The 23,410-nt window shown below is 39.9% G+C and overlaps 2 protein-coding genes and 1 non-coding gene across 3 annotated transcripts; 1 reads left to right on the plus strand and 2 right to left on the minus strand.

Moving 5' to 3' along the window:
* The first annotated feature begins 1,950 nt into the window (after nt 1-1,950).
* themis2 (thymocyte selection associated family member 2) lies at nt 1,951-14,209 on the plus strand. Its single transcript, XM_028979250.1, is given in 10 exon segments — nt 1,951-2,074; nt 2,740-2,880; nt 3,393-3,788; nt 11,454-11,498; nt 11,501-11,586; nt 11,618-11,746; nt 11,748-11,837; nt 11,839-12,076; nt 12,079-12,159; nt 14,029-14,209. Coding segments are annotated over 10 exon segments (1,413 nt in total). The 3' UTR covers nt 14,112-14,209.
* rpa2 (replication protein A2) lies at nt 13,704-22,558 on the minus strand. The gene is made up of 9 exons (XM_028980658.1): nt 22,406-22,558; nt 22,050-22,141; nt 21,861-21,962; nt 21,606-21,719; nt 20,853-20,927; nt 19,712-19,822; nt 15,516-15,653; nt 15,348-15,442; nt 13,704-14,586 (listed from the first exon to the last, which is right to left on the minus strand). The coding sequence occupies exons 1-9, from the start codon at nt 22,416-22,418 to the stop codon at nt 14,499-14,501; spliced, it is 828 nt and encodes a 275-aa protein (XP_028836491.1). The 5' UTR covers nt 22,419-22,558; the 3' UTR covers nt 13,704-14,498.
* Nucleotides 18,380-18,451, minus strand: trnag-ucc (transfer RNA glycine (anticodon UCC)). Its single transcript has one exon. It is a non-coding gene; the product is annotated as a tRNA-Gly (tRNA).
* Nucleotides 22,559-23,410: the final 852 nt, after the last annotated feature.

A 23,410-nucleotide genomic window follows, 5' to 3' on the forward strand; every position in this document is an offset into this window, starting at 1 on the left:
TGAGCCCCCTCCTCTTCACTCTGCTGACCCATGACTGCACTCCGTCACAACCTCTTCATCAAGTTTGCAGATGACACGACTGTGGTGGGTCTCATTAATAACAGGGATGAGTCTAACTACAGAAGCAAGGTGAGCCGCCTGGCCACGTGGTGCGGAGACAACAATCTCTCCCTGAATGTGGAGAAGACGAAAGAGATTGTTGTTGATTTCAGGAGAGGAAATACTCAGCATGCTCCTCTGACGATCAACGGTGCATCTGTGGAGAGAGTGAGCAGCACCAAGTTCCTGGGTGTGCACATCATTGAGGATCTCTCCTGGACAAATAACACCACTGCACTGGCCAAGAAAGCACAGCAGCGTCGCTACTTCCTCCGCAAACTAAGAAGAGCAAGAGCACCAGCCCCCATCATGTACACGTTCTACCGAGGAACCATCGAGAGCATCCTGTCTAGTTGCATCACTGTGTGGTTTGGAGTCTGCAATGCGTCCTGCCAAAAAACGCTCCAACGCATAGTCAGAGCAGCTGAGAGAATCATCGGTGTCCCTCTCCCCTCCCTCCAAGACATCTACAGCACACGTCTCACAAAAAAAGCCCTCTGCATAGCAGCTGATCCCACCCACCCAATGCAAACCTTCTTCAGCCTGCTGCCATCAGGGAGGAGACTTCGGAGTCTCCAGGCCAGGACCAGCAGACTGAAGGACAGCTTCACCCATCAGGCTGTCAGGAAGCGCAACTCTCTCCCAGCTCTGCCCCCACTCCCCTCACTCCCCTCTTCTGCTCCACAAACTTTCTGAACTCTAACACACACACACACACACACACACACAAACTGACCGTGCACCAGCCACTCTGTGCAGCATTGGTCTGCCAACTACCTCACTTTGTCACTTTGTCACTTTTACACTTACAAGCTCTGTTTGCACTACATTGTTCACATAGTTTACATGGTTTGTACTCTCCACCATGTGCCCTTATTTGTATATTGTGTTTTTAAAATTGTATTTAAAACTTTTGTATTTAATGTTACTTGTAAGCACCATGGGTCTGAGAGTAACGCAATTTCAATTCTCTGCATGTCCTGTACATGTGGCAGAATTGACAATAAAGCTGACTTTGACTTTGACTAATGATAATCATAGCTGAACACATAATTAACATAGGCCAAAATTGTTTCCTCCCACTCTCTGCGGTATTTTTGCAGCCGCTTGCGTTTAAGCTCTGTAACTTTAAGATGTGGGGGGTTTTACCTTGAAAAGCATATGCCATTTTTTAATATTACTCTGCCAACACGAAAAATTGTGCAGCTCACTTGATAACAATTTCCGCCAACACTATGCAGCCAAGTATTTGTTTCCTCCCACTCTCTGCAGTATTTTTGCAGCTGCTTGCGTTTAAGCTCTGAAACTTTAAGACGCGGTGAGTTTTACCTTGAAAAGCATCTGCCATTTTTTTTAATATTACTCTGCCAACACTTTGCAGACTTTACTTAAAAGACCCGCCCTCTTCACTGGACACTTCAAACTAACAATGACATCAAGTATTACCCAATAAAAAGTAGGAATGGAGGTATAAAGCTGACTTTGACTTTTGACTTGACTTTGACTATTCAAAACGGGACGTACAATTTCATTCTCAAACGGGACGATTCCATATTTTAAAGGACGGGTGGCAACCCTAATGGGTACAATGATGAATATTTTAAAAAGACACTGCTTTAATTTAACAAATTTATTCTCTAGCTTGTACTTACATATAATCATACATGCTCAGATTAACTCACAGAACAAGTGTAATAGAACCACATTGAGTATCCATAGTTTCATAGAATGCGTGAACTATAATTCCGAACAAATGCACTATTCGGTATGTCTCTGTTGCTATTGTGAGAGAACATGATCAGTGTAACAGTAGAGCATGACGTTTTCGTGTCTTTAGTCCTCCACGGCTGCATGGAGTTCCTGTCATTCAAAGCTGCTGCGATGGATGAGAAAGGAACAGTTCTACCCCTGCAGGATTTTATTGTCGATCATGGTTCTTTACCCCGCATTCTGCAGGCCTGTTCTGGTGTCCAAGGTATGCAAATTGGATCTATAATAATATGTTACATTACAATATTCTAATGCAATATTGCAGTGTAATCTGTAGTTATGTAGGTTGTTACATACATAATGGGTCTCAAAGTGGGCCCCGTGAATCATGGGCCGGGTAGCAATGAGGCCATAAAGCCAGTAAAGCTGAAGCAACAAGATCTTCTTGTATTGGTGCCTTTCCAATTTGGACAACTAATGGAAACAGTTTGTACTTTCATTCATCAGAAGTTTTATTTGAACAGTGAGAAACAGAACAATAACAAAAACAATAACAAAAAACAATGCATTTCAAAAAAGTATACAAATTTGGCCAGTTCACGGTACAATGATGAATATTTTAAAAAGACACTGCTTTAATTTAATGGACGTCTTCTCTAGGTTGTACTTATTTACAATCATATGTGCTCAAATTAACAGAACAAGGTGTTATAGCTGTCCCCCACATTACACTCTCTCAACATTCTCTCAGTTCCCCTACAAAGGAAGTCTTGTTAATTTTGGGTTTCGCTACAATAAAGGGTAATTGTTATCTGTAAACACACTTCCAATATTTACTAACATTTAGATTTATAATTCTAATCATGCACACTTCATTTTATGAATCATTTAATTTGGATAAGATGATGTATGTTGCGTGATCTCTTCTAGGTTCAGTGTATGAGCTCTCAGGGAGTGAGGTGTGCTTGTGCACTGGTGATCTTTTGAAAGTCATTGGCTTGGAACTCCTGTCTGCCAGCTGTGAAGACATTGGGAGCAACAAAACATTTGAACTACCAATAGACCATACAGGTGGTCTAACATTTTCAAAGTATTATTGTTACGTCCCGTGATCATGTGATCTGTGGTCTGTATGTTCTGTCTTGTTGGTGTTTTTCCTTTTTGTAGGAGGAGCCTGTAATTTACGAAACTCCTCCCAGACCTGACGCTGATTCGCGCTCCCGTCGGAGTGAGGCCGTGAGGCCCAGCATGCAGTTCGTTTAAATTTTTTTGTATTATTATAGCGCGTATTGTATTATGGGTAATTGGGTAGACGTTACGATGTTAAATTGTTTAACATGGCGTCATAATTCGTCGGGTTTTCCGAGGGTTCGTCAGAGGAAAATTTGGACAGTTTTACCAAAGACCAGTTAGTGGCGGATAAACGGTTAAAAGATACTGTGTAAAGCTGTAAAATCGGCCTGATAGAGCAGGGTGTTATTGGTTCCGTTTCTAAGCCCAGTAGCCCGCCTTTGGTGGAGGAATCGTTACATTCTGCAGGCAGTGTAAAGACTGAGATGCGGTTAAAGGAAATGTCACTGCAGGAAAAACAAATGCAGCTTTACGCCGCAAAGTTACGTGCCGACGGGCACTTCGTGAATGGGAGCTGGAACATCAGCTCCAGATGAAGAAGTTGGAACATGATCTGAAGCTTAAAATGTGGGAAGGGGAAGAACAGGAATGCGAGCGTCGCCACAAACTAGAAGTAAAACGTCTGGAGCTCGAGTTGGCTTCTAAATATGCCCATTCTTCACCCTCGTCTCATCCCTCGCCACCTGCTTTCGATGTCGATCGGCACATTAGAATGGTACCTCCGTTTTCTGAAAAGGATGTGGAGAAATATTTTAACCATTTTGAGCGAGTTGCGACCATGTTGAAGTACTACTCCCTATCACATAAAATTGTGTTCTCACAATCGCGGAAAAAGGACTATGGAGAAGGTGTGTGGGGCGGCAGAATATATTCTAAATCTCCACCCAGTTCGCCGCGGGGATTTCGGGCGTGTTTCTACTGCCATGAGACTGGCCATCTCATCGCGGATTGTCCAACTTTATAGAAGAAAAACACGCAAAGAGGACCTGCACCAAAAGGGGTTGGTTTTATTCGTGCTGTGAACGCACCTTCTCACTTAGATGCGTCTTTTGAACCGTTCGTGTTACGAGGTACCGTCTCTCTCTCGCCGGAGGGCGGAGATGAGTTCCCGGTCCGCATTTTTACGTGATACCGGAGCAGCCCAGTCTTTCATTTTACAGGGTCTTTTACCGTTCTCTGGGGATTCATTCTGTGGGTCTAATATTTTAGTGCAGGGGATTGAGTTGGGCATCGTGAAGGCGCCCCTGCACTTAGTAAAAATGCGGTGTGTTTGTATATACCGGCCTGTATAAGGTAGCGATTCGTCCTGAGCTGCCAGTTAAAGGAGTTGATGTTATCCTTGGGAATGATTTAGCGGGTGGGAAAGGTACTTCCTTTTCCATAAGTGATCGACACTCCCACTGAGTCACCCAGTCCGGTCAAGGTGGACGCTGAGTTTGCGACAGTTTTTCCCACTTGTGCAGTAATGCGAGCACTTTTATTTCTGCGCCGGGTTTAGCGTTTTCGTCCACAGCGCAGCCACCTCACAGCCCAGCGGCAGAGTCGCTGCCCGCTGAAGGTCGTGGAGAAGGTGCGCTGTCGCTGTCAATCAGTAAAGCACAACTTTCCCGGGCACAACAGAAAGATTCAACTCTGGTTAAGTGTCGTTCTGTGGTTGTTCGTAAGGAGGATCTAACAAGAAAGTCTGTGGCGTATTTCTGGGAAGATGGAGTTTTGATGAGGAAGTGGACTCCTCTGGTCGCTGAGGATTTGCTTTGGAATTCTGTGTTCCAAGTAGTGCTTCCACTTAAATTCAGGTCGCAGGTTTTAACATTGGGGCACGATAATGTCTTTGCGGGTCACCTGGGAGTAACGAAGACCTACAATTGTATTCAGCGGTACTTCTTTTGGCCTGGTTTACACAAATCAATTCCCTTCAGTTTCAATCAGGTTCTGGATTTTTTACTGGTTATGTTTATTATTGTGATTGCATAAAGTTTTTATGTATTCAGTTTAATACAATTTGTACTCGTATAATTGGATTTAAGTGGGGTTAAACAGTGCTGTTAAATAGAACCTGGCCTTTCCTTTTACATGTAGTTTAACACAAACAGCTCATCTGCCAGATTATATCAGATTTGCATTTAGGCATCTAGACGTGGTGAAAACAATTTTCTGAAGTCCAAACCAGTCATTAGAATGGGGGTAAAAGAATATTTAAGTGGTTTTGGACGAGACACGGTTGGAGTTTTTAAAAACTGGTGATCTACTGTCATGCACAACCATATGTAGGGTTTACCAGGTCTGAAAAAGAGAAAAGATCCGGTTAGCAACAGTTGTGTAGACAAAAAGCCTTGTTGATGTCACAGGATAAAGGGCAGACTCAAAATGTCAGAACAACCAATGTATGTGGACAGTGTCGGGGAGTGACGGAATGCATGTACCGTTTAAATGAGTGATAATCAGAATACAGTTACTTTGTTAAAATAAATGTATTACACGGCTGTCTGATCTGCGCTGCCACCAGGACGACCATCTGCCCGTTCCAGAGCAAGCACAAGTGTGCGTAATAGTGCGCGTAACAGTGCCAAACGTTACCACAAAACATTCCATTTTCTCCAAGTACAGTATGAGTGCGAGGAATAATTAATTCATGCATTTTTATAATAATTTTTATAATAATTATCTCGGTATTGTTCACTGATAAGACCTGATAAGACCTCATTATTTAGTAAATTTAGTGTTTGTTTGGTTTTTTGCAAGCATTAGAAAAGCAGCACCTCATATGTTTATGCCAATTGTTAGCCAATTATTGGATTTTTGGGGGGGATTTAAGTTTTTTCAACCAAACAGTTCAGCACTGACACCTTAGAGGGTTCTTGTAAATGGCCATGAAGTAGTGTTGCTGGGTTGCATTAAAACATATATTGTCTTGTGTTTAAAAAGATATGTGGTGGTAAGGTTTAAAGTGCATTTTGTCATTGTCACATCAAGTTTAAAATATCTGATTTGTATTGAAGGATCTTTAGTATTTTTAAGTTATTTGTGGAAGAGTAATATTGACAGTAAATGCCAAAAAGTATATTTAATTTAACTAGAAAACTGAAGACTGGAGAATTATCAAAACAATTTAACATTCAACATGTATGCATGGATGCATCCAACCCTGGATCTAGTGGTTCAGGCTGGTGTTGGTCTCTCATGGGGGGCTGTCCATGTAACTACCAATTGTAAGTCACTCTGGATAAGGCTGTCTGATAAAAACCATAGATGTACACATAAATTAGTATTGCTGCTGACATGTCATCCCCTTATTATCACAGTGTACCCCTTTTTGATGGCTACTTAAATACAGCATAATACACCAAGTCACAAAGCTCAAACCATCTCAGACCAGTTACTTGAACATGACATTGAGTTCGCTATACTCTACATTCACCAGGTCTCAATCCAAACAGAACACCTTCGGATATTGGCTTCGGTTATCATAGACAACCAGCAGACAAATCTGCCGCAGCTACATGATGCTATCATGTCTGTATGGACCAATATATCTGAGGAATATTTCCACACCTTTTTGAGGCTATGCCATGAAGAATAAGGTGGTTCTAAAGACATAAGGTGGTCCACCCGAGTACTAACGAGGTCTACCTAATAATATGACCAGCGAGAATCAATCATACAGATAGAAAATCTACAAACAATGAAGCACTTCAGCATCAGAAGGATAAAAAAATACAAATATACTGTAGAAAAAAATATACAAATAAATGAAACTTTAAATTCTTTGATATTAAAGCCCTAAAGTTGCAAGCCCCCTCCCTAAAAATCACATCCTTGATACGATTTCAGAAAATATGAAATGGTTAACATGAGAAATTTATTTGAAGTTACTTGATAATAATATTAAAAATCATGTCTATATATATGTCTGATGTGAACTATATTAAAAAGTGGTTAGAAAGTGTGTAGGTATATTTTTCAATATTATCATTACATAATCCATAGTGGAAAAACATGATTAAAAAGAATGTTGAACATTTTTTCAATGTTCATAAATATATCAGTTTGATAAACAGAAGTCTGTGTGAGGTTCATTAAATAGAAATTATAGTTTGTTAACGTTTTTGTGCGGCATATCTTCTGAAAACCAAAGATGAGACACCTTTGGAGAACGGTTTGTTCATAAATCAGCATTATGATTAGTTTTATTTTGGCATGGAAAAGTCTGTTTGTGTGTGTGTGTGTGTGTGTGTGTGAACAGGTTATGTCCTGTGTCAATGGTGTGATGCTTCCTACATACCATTATGTGATGTATCTCTTGGAAAATGACTGATGGGATAAACATATTCAGTAAGTATATGAACAGTGTTTGCGTTGTATTAAAATTAGTATTTTGTTTAGTATGTGTTTTTCAATGCTTGAGTGAAAAACAAGGTTTCTATTTTAAAAGATAGTCTAAGGGTGTGTGAACTGTGGGTCTGTGTCATTGATATGAGGCGTCGTAAAACACCAACAATGGTCATTTTTGCAAACATCAGTTTCAAGCGAGCACTAAATAGTAGTTGGTTATCTGCTGGGTGGTGAAGACCTTGTTACTGCCAATGAGGAGTGGTCACAAGCTGGGATAGTTTCAGAGGAAATTAACATTGTTAATAAATGTAGGATTTTATTTTCTGAAAAGAATCATAAATATATCAGTTTGATAAACAAAAGTCTGTGTATGGTTCAACTAAATAAAAATTATAGTCTATTAACGTTTTGTGTGTCATATCATCTGAAAACCATAAATGAAATACCTCTGGCTTGTTCATAAAACAGCGTGACTATTAGTTTTATTTTAGCAAGGAAAAGAAAAAGTCTGTTTGTGTGTGTGTGTGTGTCAATCACACAAATAGTAAATATACGGACAGTGAAGCCCTTCAACATCAGAAGGTTAAAAAAAAAAATACAAATATACTGTAGAAAAAAATAACTGAAACTTTAAATTCTTGATATTATAGCCCTAAAAGTCGCAACCCCCCTCTCTAAAAATCACACCCCTTGATACGATTTTAGAAAATATGATTTTAATTGTTAACATGAGAAATTTATTTGAAGTTACTTGATAATAATATTAAAAGTAATGTCTAAAATATATATATGTCTGATGTGAACTACAACAACTACAAAAAGTGGTTAGAAGTGTGTAGGTTTATTTTTCAATATTATCATTACATAATCCAAAGTGGACAAAAAAAAAAAAAAAAAAAAAACATGATTAAAAAGAATAGTGGTTTTCAACGTTTTAAGTAGGATTTGAGAAGTTTTTTCATGTTCATAAATATATCAGTTTGATAAACAAAAGTCTGTGTGTGGTTCAATTAAATAGAAATTATAGTTTGTTAACATTTCTGTGAGAAAGGTTTGTTCATAAAACAGTGTTATGATTAGTTTTATTTTAGCAAGAAAAAGAAAAAGTCTGTGTGTGTGTGTGTGTGTGTGTGTGTGTGTGTGTGCGTGCCAGTGATGTGATGCCTCCTACATACCATTGTGTGATGTATCTTTTGGAAAAACGACTGAATGTGTTGTATATTTAAAATAAGTATTGTGTTTAAACTTGTTTTTCTTTAACTAGAAATCCTTTTAAACCATATATCATTAAAATATGGTTTTAAAAGATAGTCTAAGGGTGTGTGAACTGTGGGTCTGTGTTATTGATATGAGGGGTCGTAAAACACCAACAATGGTCATTTTTGCAAACATCAGTTTCAAGCGAGCACTAAATAGTAGTTGGTTATCTGCTGGGTGGTGAAGACCTTGTTACTGCCAATGAGGAGCGGTCACAAGCTGGGATAGTTTCAGAGGAAATTAACATTGTTAATAAATGTAGGATTTTATTTTCTGAAAAGAATCTTGAAAAAAAAAAAAATCTTTTTGTAGAAAAAAACAGAAGTTGTTAAAAATAGGTAATTCACAGGCTTATCCATATATCTCTCTGTGCACTGTTCAACTAAATAGAAATTATAGTCTGTTAACATTTTGTTTGACATATCATCTGAAAACCATAGAATAGACAACTTTGAAGAATGGATTATTCATAAAACAGCATTACAATTCGTTTATTTAGCAGTAGTGGTATGAAATCAACTTTGTTTGAAAGCAAAATAGTTTTTCTTTAACTAGAAACAGTTTTAAAACATATATCATTTAAACAAGGTTTCTGTTTTAAAAGAAATTCTAAGGGTGTGAAAGTCTAAGGGTGAGCACGAGCGTGTGTGTGTGTGTGACATTTGTAAGGCCACGCGTTGATTCAGTGTTTGCGAGAATGGTGGTTAGATGGGTCCTAGACCATGGAGATGACCCTAGTTGTAAACAATTGGTAAGATTAGGGTGTTAAAGATTGTTAGAGGATGTGCTAGGATCTGCGTGTGTGTGGGTCAGGGAAATCATAAAAGGGTTTCATTTATTTTTGCAGTAGGGGTATGAAATTAACTTTGTTTGAAAAGCTGTATAGTTAACATACCCTAGAACACGAAGCCTTTCAAATTTTTCTTTAACCAGAAACACTTTTAAAACATATATCATTTAAATAAGGTTTCTGTTTTGGTCTGTGTGTGTGTGTGTGTGTGTGACATTTGTAAGGACACATATTGATTCAGTGTTTGCGAGAAAGGTGTAGAGGTATACCGGGTTATGACCTATCCCACAGCAACCATAGTTTGTAAACAATTGATAAGACATCTGTTTTTTAAAGCTTGTCTAAGTGGTTATATGACATCTATGAATGTGAGAGGATGTGCGGGTGTCCATGGGGGAGAAATGAGGAGAGGGAAGGAAGGAGGTCATAAATTACGCGCAGGGTGTCCGGTGGAGAAGTGGAAAAGTTAGAAGGCTAGGAGGTCATAAAATACGCGCTGGGTGTCCGGTGGAGAAGGGGAGAAGGTAGAAGGGTAGGTGGTCATAAATCACGCGCTTTTTCCTTATGCCGATATGTCATCAATCATTTTTGACATAAAGTATATTTTAATCACTACTCACCTGACAACTTCCAGCGGTACTCTATGATGCCATTTGGTTTACGCAATGTGCCTGCTACCTTCCAGCGCTTAATATGTAAGGTGCTTGCTGGAGTCCCTTGCTGTGAAGCCTACCTAGATGATATTATAATCTACTCAGCCACCTGGACACAGCACCTTAATACACTAGAGTCTGTTTTTAAGCGCCTTCAACAAGCATCGCTAACCCTCAACCTTGCCAAATGTGAATTTGGGAAAGCGACTGTGACCTACTTAGGAAGAAAAGTAGGTCAAGGTCAAGTTCGGCCTGTGGAGGCCAAAGTTCAGGCAGTCATGAATTTTTCTGTCCCCACTTCGAAATGAGAATTGCGGTGGTTTTTAGGGATGGCTGGATTTTATCGGGGGTTTTGTGAGAACTTCTCAGACGTGGTCTGCCAGTTAACTGAGCTGCTTCATGGCAGCATCATCCTTTGTTTGGTCTGCAGACGGTCAAAGTGCGTTTAAGGCTGTGAAGTCTCTTCTTTGAGGAGAGAGGAAAGAGGAAAGGAAAGGGAGAATGGGAAAGTACGCCAGACCGATGCCCTGTTCCCATTTAGTTTACCCGGTGCTTTTCGTGGCCTGACTGTGTTTCAAGGCGTGACTTGTATTGTTTTGTTTTATTAAAAATCACTTTGTTCCAACGGTTGTGATGTTTCCCTCCCTCTTTCATAATTGTTCACGTTCCTGACCTAGACCAGGACGTAACAATTATCCATTATTTCTTAATTACACCCAGCATTATACATGCTCTTACTCCATCTGTTCAAACTATATTAATCTTTTTGCAGCTTGCACTTAGAGTAAGCACCTAAAATTAATTTTGTAGTCATTTTTGGCATGTCTGCTGACCAAACAAGAATGGCAATTTTGGTGTGGCAAAGCCAGGTTAGGTTAAATGTACTGATAAACCGGCACTGATTTCAGTGTCACAGTGGCCTGGTAGTTATCCCTGTGGCCTCACCAATCTGTGTGTGCCCTACTGTGTGTGCTCATTCATGATAAGATTTGTCAAGATATACTGCTACTAAGATTGCATCAGGTCATCTAAAACGTCAAGGAGAGAGGTTTAAGTGTTTCAGGGTGGCCAAGAAAGTCCAGAAAGCGCCAGGACTGTCTCCTAAAGATGATTCAGTTGCCGGATTGGAGTGCCACCAGTGCTCAGGAATGACAACAGGCAGTGCATCTGCGTGCATAATGAGGCGAAGACTTTTGGTGGATGATCTGGTGTCAAGAAAGGCAGTTTCTCTCCAAGAAAAACATCAAGGACAGACTGATGTTCTGCAAAAAGTACAAAGAAGCTACTTTTCAATTGATTGGGGCATGTAGCTTTATTTGAGTCACGTAGCTTTTAATCGTAGGGTGGTACTCGCAGCTCCAGAAGGGACGTTACCTTGTGCTGCATGAATGGGTGAACTGCAACATATGTTTCTTACTGCCACTATGAAAGGGAGGAAGGCACAACAGTATTTCCTAATCTCAGAATAATACGAGCCTGAGAGTTCAACTCTGTGTACGAGCTCTATGCGGCATCTTTGCATGTCAGTGAGGGGTTGGGGTGATGCAAAACTGTGAGGCAGTAGAAGAGGAGCATCTGCCCAAACTGTCTGTGGGTGACCAACTGTGAAGCAGTGTAAGACAATGGAATTACCTGCCACCAGGAGAGGACAACCACTTTAGAAGCACTTGTCTGCAAGTGCATATCAGATGATGATGATGGTGATAATGAGGAGGTGGAGGAGGATGACAATGAAGATAAGATCAAGGGGCAGATTTACTTGCCCCTATACATGGGGTGGTCACTTTGTGGGAAAAAAACTTTCAGACAAACTGACAAGCAGTTTCCCCATCCCAGTGGACCTCAAAGTGATTATGCGAGACTCTGGGAAATCTGGGAAAGGACCCTCTCATTAGACTTCTTGCATTGAGGATAGAGAAGACCTCAAGAGAGCCCATAGTACTGGCCAGCCTGCTGGAAACACCTGATCATTGTTTAGAGCTGCCAGTCACCTGGCTACAAATGTCATTGTGCTTTACTTCAGACCCTCTGCCTTGGCCAGAGGGCTCTCCACCAAAACATTGCATGATGTCTGTCACTGAAGTCACAGACAATTTCTACTACGAGTTAAAAAGCTCACAAACACAAATGATGCCCCTCCTCCACGACCACCAGAAGGGAGGAAATCAGTAGCTGTACAAGATGTGGGCTGGTAGTAGCCTAGTGGGTAACACACTTGCCTATGAACCTATGTTCAAATCCCACTTACTACCATTGTGTCCCTGAGCAAGACACTTAACCCCTAAAAATGTAAAAGATCCTGATGGTGAATCCCTGCCCAGAAGGCTGAGCATCAGGTTGTTTAAAATACTATGGAAGTTTGAAGAGGACATGCAATTTAACTTTTTTTGTTTTTTATCTTGAGATAAGTTATATCCTGAAAACAAAACTTGTTATTGAGAGATTTAACTGATTTGTTTAGTTTGAGCTGCAAGACAGCATCATGGATGAACGCATTATTACTGTAATCAGATGCTGACACAAGCAGAAGTGTTGTGTCTTTCAGTGAAACAATTTTATCAGAGAAGACTTGATGGGATAAATCTTTACTGAAAAAATTAATCAGTGGAATCAAGATAACAAAACAAAAGTTAAACTGAATGTCCTCAACAAACTTCTATAAAATATCTTTGTAATGAAGTTGCAGCTATAATTATGTACACAGGAGAATGGAACATTACGAATGGCTTGTTCAATAGAATATTGAATCTGAATAGAACAGCATTTCTGTGGATCTTATGATTAGTTCTTAAATGATGGGTATGTACAGAGGGTATGTTGAAGTTAAAGTTGAGCTTTATTGTCATTTCAGCTATATAAGTGTTAAGTACAGAACGAAACTAAACGTTTCTCTGGAACAACATTTATTTCTTATATAGCCCATAATCACATACAGTATGTCTCAATGGGCTTTGACAAGCCCTACAGTTGACACCCCCCACAATTGACCCTTCTGCACACAATTAAAAACTCCACACAAAAAATACTCTAGGAGAGAGAAAAAAAGAAAGGAAGAAACCTTGGGAAGGAGTGATACAGAGAGGGACGTCCTTCCAGGGTAGAATGAGGTTAACTTGTTACCTTCTTATTGTCGAACTTGTGTACAGAATCTACAACAGAGTGAATAAAAAGGTAGTATTCATAGTTGGGGTCCTAATGAACTGGAACTGATCACGTCATCGATGATAACTTGAAAGAACGTTGTAAGTCGCTCTGGATAAGGGCGTCTGCCAAATGCCGTTAATGTAAATGTGAGCCTGCAAATGGTGTCAGTGCAGGGTTTGTGAAGATTTGTCCAATAAGAGAAAAAAAAAAAAGTCATACAGTTGTAGGGTTGGAGAAGTCCAGAGTGTAGTCCAGTATCAAGATTCCTGAAGCTGTAGTTGTTACGGTGGTGATTGCTGTGGTGACCCTCTGGTTCGTTTCATGCCGAGTCATCGTTTAGCAATTGTCAGGAACCAGGATTTATCTGCTGGTCTCTTCACTAGGGTCTGTCAGTAGTCTGTGTGCTTGATTCAGTGTCTCGGAGAAAACAAAAAGTAGACCTGCAGAGTAGACCTGCAGTCATTTTTCACAACTGAGCTGTCATTTCTACTTCCTCATACAAGATTGTAGTCATTTCTATGAACTACTGTGCTGCTGATGTAGATTTCACCCCCACCCCTTATGTATTGTGTTTGGTCAGAGAGTCGTTAAGTAGGACACATAATTTTTATTGACACATCATTTCACATTCTTTTTGCAATAAAGGACACAGCAGAAGATAGTCCACCACCAATTGCAGAAAAATCTGTTTCAGCAATTGAAAGTGTAACCAGTCCAAATACACATGTGCAAACCCAGAGAAAGACAAATCAGAGGTACACCTACATCCTCAAACCATACATTTACATTTACAGCATTTATCAGACGCCCTTATCCAGAGCAACTTACAATCAGTAGTTACAGGGACAGTCCACCTGGAGCAAGTTAGGGTTAAGTGTCATTTGCACTAACTCACTTCTCTTATCTGAACAGGCAAGCATTCCAACAGAGACCATGACTACGAGAGTGTAGAAGAAATGATGAAGAGAGCAGAAGAAAGTGTCATGTTTTACTGACACTGACTGTATGCAGTTTTTACTGGGATTATCGAGAGGGGTGGGTTTTTGTAATAGGTACAGGTGTTCAAATTATATTCTTTTTTGCTTTTTCAACACCAGGTGCAACACCTTATATTACTAAATAAAATGTCAGTCTTGGACAGCAATTTTTATTAGCTTTTATTTTGTGATTAACATTTAATTAAAGAGAACTGTTGTAAAAAAAAAAAAAAAAAAAGAAGACATTTACAAAATAAAGCAGTATGATATGTTTACATTATAATTGTCAAACACTGGATATTTGTGTAATATCTGGATAAAAAGAGGTTGAATGAATAATCCTGTTTCAGTGTAAATCCCACTAGTAACTGTGAGACTTCTCAGCATATCGGGCTGATTGAAGTTCTAGCCCTCATTGTCTGTTGACCTGAAGTGGTCTTCATCAATCGTGGAGAAGATGTGACCTTCATTGCTGAGAAATTCCACAACTTCTCTAAAAACACAAACAAGAGCCAAACTTTAACAAATCCCATTTCCATTAAGTTTAACAATTTAATAAACAAACATATAAGAACATTAGGCTGCAACTATTGAATATTTTTGGAATAGAGTATTATGTTTATTTTATCATCAAGTAATCAAGTAATTGGATAAAATGTCATTTTTTAACTATATTGATAGTGCATTAACATAACATGAAAGGACTATTTGAAAAGTGAAGTGATTGTCATTGTGATACACAGCACAGCACATGGTGCATATTTAAAGCAAAAGTTGGAAAACTATAGTAAGGTTCCTTGTCACTAGGAGCAAAATTTTATCCGTGGTGCAGTTGGAAACAGTGTGGAACAGTAAATGCAAATCATTCTCATGTATTTTGGTTCTGTCAAAAAGTTTTGGGAGAGTATTCATATGACCAGTCAAGATACCTTGGTCATTGTGCGTTGTATTTTGGTGATATGACAGGAACAGTTGTGTTAAAAGAAGATAGATATTTATTTAAAATTCTGTTAGCAGCCTGTAAAAAAACTATTACAAAGCGATGGTACAAGCCAGGTCCACCAATACAAGAAGAATGGCTGGAAATACTGAAAGGAATATATAACAGAGCTATTGATATAGATCAGAATTAAGGAAGAGCATGAGAAATGGAAGAAATGGACTATTCTTATGGCATTCTTTGGCAAGAAGTATGTAAATGTGTACATAGGGTTGTATACACAGTATTAGAATTAGTCAGAAATTATGCTGTACCTGATAACAGACATGCTCATGCCACCAAGCCTCTGCTTTAGCTCCTGGATACTGATGCCCTGGGGCTCTGGGCAGCTTTTAATCAGACACAACACCTTCACAAAGAAGACAGACCCGCGTTAATGTTAACAGTAACAAAAACACAACAAATTAATTATTTCAACATACCTGGTTCTGGTTGGGACTGAGCCCATTGTTGACCAGCGCACTGACGCTGCTGTATGCACCTCCCATGTTGCTCATGCTACCCATGCCAGAGTTAGACATGGGCATCATGCTGGTATTAATTCCTCCTCCACCACCCATCTGGGAGAAGAACAGTAAAAATTGTCAGACAAACTTATGTGACATGTTTGTCAAGTCAATTCAAAACATCAAGTCAGGCATCTTGATGTTTGTATAAGACATGCCTGGCAATTCTGGCAATGTAGACTGTGGTGGTCCCTGTGGTCGATCTAAATGAATGTACATGTTCAATCAGTTCGTGGTTTTAAAAGAGAAACACACACACACACACATATATATGTGTGTGTGTGTGTGTGTGTGTGTGTGTGTGTGTGTGTGTATTAGGGCTGCACGATTTGGGGAAAAAGACATATTGCAATTATTGAGATCAATAATTGGGCACTTGCTTGTATATCAATGAAAAGTTGCATACAAATTACTAATAGTGAAATGTTTAATTTCAAAGTGAAACATACAAACTACTTATAACAAATGGAAATGCCCAGTGCTTTCAAAAAACAATATTCTACTAAATTAAATAAATCACAAAAAAGTATTTACTTTAAAAAACATTATTGTCGAACGACAAACCCAGTTAAGGCTAAACAACTGTTTTGATTATATTTGGATATTATAAAATCCTGTATTATAGTTCTTATGTTGAACCAAAACGTTGTTTGGAGGCTGACTTGAACACAGGGATGCATAGCTTCGCTAGCTTAGCTAAGGTTAAGACTTATAAAACGGGATTTTATAATGGCCAAATATATTCAAAACAATTGTCCAGCCTTACCTATGAAATGTAATCCCCGGGATCTGGTTTGCAGCGTACAGCGGTTTGTACAGCCCCAAGCAGCACAAGAGTGAGGCATTTTTATGCACTTCTCTCCATAGACATGTATATGCCACAGCAGAGCCTATCGCAATATGGCGGCGACGTTGACGTACGTGTACCCATATGTCTATGTGAGTCACGAATCTGAGGTCTCCATTGAACCAAATCGAAAGTCATGTGACCAAACAAGTCACATTTAAATCGCAGCTTTTTGCATTCATGTAATCGCACAGACTGACATCGCGATTACGATTAGATTAATCGTGCAGCACTAGTGTGTGTGTGTATATATATATATGTGTGTGTGTGTGTGTGTGTGTGTGTGTGTGTGTGTGTGTGTGTGTGTGTGTGTGTATATATGTTAAAAGGGTTTCCATATGTGATTTACATTTACGGCATTTGGCAGACGGCCTAATCCAAAGCCATTTACAATGTGCCATCAATGGTTCACTAAGACTCAAACCTTAAATAAAATCATTTTAATTCACGCTTTTCAAGTTTTTCTTGCATCAACTAAATTCCATCAACATGTGGACTTTTTGCAACGAGAGAGGATAACACAATTGATCTCGTATACAATAATGTTGCCAGTGCGTACCGGGAGGAGCCCCACCCCCAACTCGATCAATCAGACTACATCACTGCTATACTAATTCAGCATACAGACCATCAGGCACACAAAACCGGTTCTGAAGCAGGTGAGAACCTGGCCATCAGGAGCCATTTCTACACTTCCAAACTGTTTTGAGTGCACTGTCTAGCAAATGTTTAGGGAGGCTGCAACCAACGACAACACCACCAACTACAAGCTACATCAACAAATGCACTGATGATGTTACAGTATCCAAGTCAATCACAACAAGGCCAAACCAGAAGTTGTGGATGACTGCAGAGGTATGTGAGCTGTTCAAAGCTTGAGACTCCGCCTTCAGGAAGGGTGACATGGTGGCCCTACGATCCGCGAGGACCAAACTGTCGCAAGCCATTATAGAAGCAAAGCGTGCACACAGGCAGAAAATTCACAGCCACTTCCAGGACAGCTGTGACACGCAGCGCATTTGGCAGGGCATCCAGGCAGTCACAAACTACAGTACTAAAACCTCTGCCTGTGACAGTGACCCCTCCCTACCAGATGCGCTGAATGACTTCTACGCACAATTCGACAAACAGAACAACGTGACTGCAAGGAAATCCAAATCCAATCTTTCCAGTGATCAGGTGCTGTGTCTAACGACAGCGGACGTGAGGAAAACTCTTTGCAAAGTTAACTCAGGAAAGGCTGCTGGACCAGACAACATCCCTGGAAGAGTGCTCAGAGAATGTGCAGACCAGCTGGCAGATGTTCTCACAGACATCTCACTGAGCACCGCCATTGTTGCTAGGTGTCTCAAGGCCACCACCATCATGCCCATGCCCAAGTCTTCAGGGTCGTGTCTCAATGACAACCGTCCCGTTGCACTTACACCCATCATGATGAAGTGCTTTGAGAGGCTGGTCATGAAACATATGAAGACCCTGCTGCCCTCCACCCTGGACCCACTGTAACTAGTCTAACTGCTCCACGGACTATGCCATCGCCACCACCCTGCATCTGACCCTCACCCACCTGGACAATAAGGAGAGTTCACTGCCGTGATCATCATTGCAGTATACATCCCGCCTAGTGCTAACAATAATGCTAAAGCTATTGGTGCACTCAGTGAACTCTACAACGTCATAAGCAACCTGCTGACAGTCTACCCAGACGGCTTCTTCATTGCCGCGTGATATTTCAACAATGCAAACCTCAAATCAAATTTCCATTCATCCATGGCAAAATTCCATCAAAACATTAATTTTGCAACACGAGGGGCCGCTTCTTTAACCGCTAGGCCACCACTGCCCCGCTAGGCCACCACTGCCCCAAAAGTTCCAAGCAACCAAAAAATGAACGCACAGACAAGCAGTTAGATTTCTGTTGCAAAAGATGCACTGCGTTGGCCGGGAATCGAACCCAGGTCAACTGCTTGGAAGGCAGCTATGCTCACCACTATACCACCAACGCACCCCATGTCACCATCTCCAAGACAGTAATCACCCATCCAAACCACAAACCCTGGTTCTCTGCTAAGCTCCGCAACCTGGTGAAAATAAGGGACTCTGCCTTTCAATACAGAGTATTGAGAGCTCTGACTGCTTGTGGAAAGAAGCTATTGCAGTGTCTGGCAGTTACAGTTCTGATGCTGCGTAACAATCTGCCAGACGGTAAGAGGAAGAACAGGGTATGTGAGGGGTGGTGAGAGTCCTTCATTATGAAGACAGCAGAGCGCATCACCACGGTTCCACTTCCACCCATCTCCCAGCTCTACGAGAAACACCTCATCCATCGAGCTCAGAACATAATGAAGGACTCTCACCACCCCTCGCATACCCTGTTCTCCCTCCTACCACCTGGTAGATGGTACCCCAGCATCAGAACTGTAACTGCCAGACACTACCATCATCAAAAAACTGATAAACTCAACAACAATACACTTCCAACCTTATGCACCTTATTTTGCATATCTCTGCTCTTTTGCACATTCCTTCACGTTTGCCTTGTCTTGTGTGTACTGTTTGAAATATCCAACATATCCACTTACAAGCACTCCTACATGACGTTGTCCAGTTATGTCCTGTTCATTGTACAGAAAAGTTCTACTTTTCTCCTGTAGAGAAAACCTTACAGTATTTAAGCTTTAGTTTTAGTTAGTATAGTTTGTTTAGTGTGTATATACATATTTGTCAGCAATGTTAAAACAAACATTATGTAGGGCCTTATGAAATATGTTGTATTTCACAATATTACACATACACATTTTGTAAAATAAATGTGCTTCATATTTGACCTCAATATAAAAAAAAAACATTATACTACATAAATAAACATTGGGGGGACCTGGAATACAAAAAAAGTTGTGCCCACTTGCATTATGAACTGGAACCATGATAAAAAAGGTTCTCTGATATGAGTTATTGACTGTAAGTGGTCGAGACATATGATCTTACAAAAGAGTTATTATTCAGATTCATAAAAAACAGGGTATTGTTATGGGTGGTTGTAGCCTAGTGGGTAACACACTCGCCTATGAACCAGAAGACCCGGGTTCGAATCCCACTTACTACCATTGTGTCCCTGAGGAAGACACTTAACCCTAAGTTGCTCCAGGGAGACTGTCCCTGTCACCACTAATTGTAAGTCTCTCTGGATAAGGGCGTCTGATAAATGCTGTAAATGTAAAATGTTCCACTCTAAAGTCGAATTCTGTGAGGTGGATGTATTCACCTGTGACTTGCTTAGCATCATGTGAGCTTGCACTACTTCCAACATGTGAGATGTGATTTCGTTCATGTCATCCAGGGCTCGTACTATGAAGGCCACCACAGAACGATTGTTCTACAGCACAGAGCAAGAAACATTAAATTGTTATAAAAAGGTACAGGTTCTCACAATTATTTATAAATAAATTTAAAAAATTGAGGAAAAGGTAGTGTATGTATTAAAAGTAGCTAAAATTATTATACATTATAATGCAGAGAGCAACAGCGGATTCTACCATTTGGGGAAAATGGCAGGAACCACAAGAGGAAGCACGGAGTCAAGCAATCATAATCCAATACACAGTTCCCTGGTGAAAGTTTCTCTGAATACGGTGTTGGGCAAGACAGGTTTAAGTGGTAATATTTCATAATTTTTAGTGGACACAGAGATCATCACTACATACAGATTACAATATATTCTTCATTTCTGATAACGTTCATTTGTAAAAACAGATTTCCTGACTGTAAGCCTCACTGAACTACCCGTAATACGGGATCTGCAGCCAGCTGAGCAGCATTTAAGGTGAAACAAACAATCGCGAAAAAGGAACTAACTTTAGTGTGGTCTGTGAAGATGTCATTATGCGATTAATTAAATGAATGGCTTGACTCAGTGCTTCCTCTCGAGTGGTTCCTTAGTGGTGGTAGTAGCCTAGTGGGTAACACATTTGCCTATGAACCAGAAGACCCAGGTTCAAATCCCACTTACTACCATTGTGTCCCTAAGTTGCTCCAGGGGGACTGTCCCTGTAACTACTGATTGTAAGTCACTCTGGTGTCTGATAAATGCTGTAAATGTAAATGTCTGGATGTCCATAGCCGTGGTTCTGTGGGCAGGACCTGCTGGGCGGGCTGGCCAACGTCAATGCTCTCTGCACAAACCTCATTATAATATTAGCTTGCACATACGCTACCTTTTCCTCTTGCATCTACATACAAAGTTCGCACAGCTTTTATGTTGATGCGTGAGAAAAAGGTAGTGTATGTGCGAGCTTTGTATGTAGATGCGTGAGGAAAAGTTGTGTATGTGTGAGCTTTTCTTGATATATGGCCTCATTCATTTCATATTAAATGAAAAGGAATATATAAACAAAAGGTATATGGACCTGAAAGGATCGCAAGTTGCCGGAGACCTTTACATATGTGCCAGGGGGGATGACTGTGCTATCCACACTAGGATCCTGAAAAAAAAAAAAAATAGGCAAAAACACCACAACAGTTCACAGTACCACAATCTAAAATGTCAATTGCAGTAGTGCAGTGGGGATGGTTCAAACAATGTATTGTAAACATGTAGATATTTAATAGTAGGGATTTTACATATTTTTTCGAAAGAATTTCCATGACTTTTCTATTACTCTAAGACTATTTTCATGGCAATATGGGCAATCCTCTGGAAAATATAAATCAAAATGCTAAAAAAAAATGTCTGTAATGAATTTTCCATAACTTTATGAGTTTATTTCGTATTCCACAACTTTTCAAGAACTGGAAAATTTCCTGACTTTTCAAGGTTTTTAACATTAAGACCCTGTACTTGATTGCAAATGTAAAATTACACACAGCCTCAGCTAAACTAAAACAATATCACTCAGAAACAATGCAACTGCCACACTGAACTGCCTTTCTGGAGTGCCTTCTTAATGCATAAATTCACGCAGGTTTCATAAAACCACCGCCCAGTTGGCAAATGCAGTAGCTCCTATGTATACAAATAATACAAATAATACAAATGAGATCACAGCCCCAGCCCAGCAGTGTGTAGATGTAATATAAATGAACACTTTCAAATAATGACTTTTTTTTTTTTATGTCAGTAAAGGTCGTGGTCTAGAGGATTGCTTGGTTCTACATTGTACCTCTGTATCTACCCACTGCTTCACATCCATGGGGGAGGCAGTCATGTCATCAACTATGTACTGGATGTTTGTCATGGACTTATCTGTGCTTCTGATAACTCCCACGATTGTGACCTGAAGCAGAACAAAATGTGCAAACATGCCTGCTATTATTATTGTTTTTTGTTGATATTTAAAAACAAAATTGTGTATTGTAGCTATTTATTTTCTCTGTATAAAATGCTGTGGAAAATGAACATTCATATCTAAACCAACCTGAGCCACCTCCACATCACCCACTTTGAAGACATCTTCTGACTGAATAGCAGACTTAAGCTGGGAAACTGTGCAGGGCACAATGTGTTGTGTTCTTGTCCTCTGAGAACAGACAAACAAGTCAAGCAAATTTTAATAACGTTCATAGCATGATCAATACAGATCTACAGAAGATATATATCTACTAACCGCTTTCTTCTCTCCACCTTGGGATGGTGCAGGAGAGCCAAACCCCCCTGGAGACTGAGTGTACCCACCTCCCATACTGTCCGAATAGCCCCCTTTAAGACAAGAACACACAAGTTACTGACAGCTAATGCCGTCTATGATGCAATAACAAGTCAGTAAAAACATACTTCAAGACCCTGCGAAAGGACTGAAAATTAAAAAAAAACTAAAATTCAGCCGATAATCAATATTAGCGGGTTAGCAAATTATCGTAGAATTAACCTGCGAACTATAATCAGGCCAAAAGAACAAAAGAAAGTTAACACTATTAGCATAAGGCAACACCTTTACCGCAACATATTCTGAGCATCACTCACCCTGGTTCCACATTATTAATATTTCTTGTGAAGTTAATGAGGAAAATAAAAAATTATTTTATGAACACTGGAGTGTCCGGGGTGCTAAACCTAGTGCTACAGCTTCGCGCGCTGACTCTTGGAACGGTTCGCACAAAAACACGCATGCGCGTCCAGAAACGTTGCCGCGAAACGCAGACGACCTCGAAACACTTCCGGTTCTCTAGCCACTGAAAGGCAAGTGTCGTGTCAACAAGCAGGATCATCTGCGCTTTCGAAAGAACTTTTCCATTGGGGTGGCTCGAAACAATTAACTGAGAATGCTGGATTCGACAGTATTTTCAAAGACATAAAATATTAATCTAAATTTAATTTAAATTGAATCGGGAGGTACAGAAATGGGCATGAAACAACTGTATATAAGTACCAGAAAACTCAATTCAGTATAAACAGGAGGAAACTGTTGCAAAATCTTATATTTAGCATCATTGAGTGTTCCCCATTTATAAGACAATGTTCCATGTCTGTGACCTTACATTGACCATGATTTTACCATGGTGTACATCTAACACAGGAGAAAGTTGAAATGACTGACTTTGTGAATAACCACTATGTGCTGACAAAACATAGAATTCGGAAATTGATTTCCCCTTTACTACTGGTAGATAACCCCTTTGGAGAGAACTGAGGAATCTTCACCTTTGTGTGTAAATAAGGTGGATCCAACAAATCAACAGATTGTTTGATAAAGCAAAAAATTACAAAAAGGGGCATTAATCAACAAAAAGATCATTACACACAATTCAGCTCTAAATAGAATAATTAAATACATTTTTATTAAATGTAATCATATTGCTGGTGTAGCTTCCCATATTGTTTAACTGAAAAAAGTTATATAAACAATATTTTTAGATAAGACCCTAAGAATGTTTAGGCTTTTTAAGACATTGCAGGAAACCCCCTTTTGCGGACTGATTAAAATACATTTCTTATCTTCTATCCTTTATGGTCATGGTTATATGATAA

Source organism: Denticeps clupeoides, chromosome 5 (assembly GCF_900700375.1).
Source record: "Denticeps clupeoides chromosome 5, fDenClu1.1, whole genome shotgun sequence".
NCBI classification, from domain to species: Eukaryota; Metazoa; Chordata; class Actinopteri; order Clupeiformes; family Denticipitidae; genus Denticeps; species Denticeps clupeoides.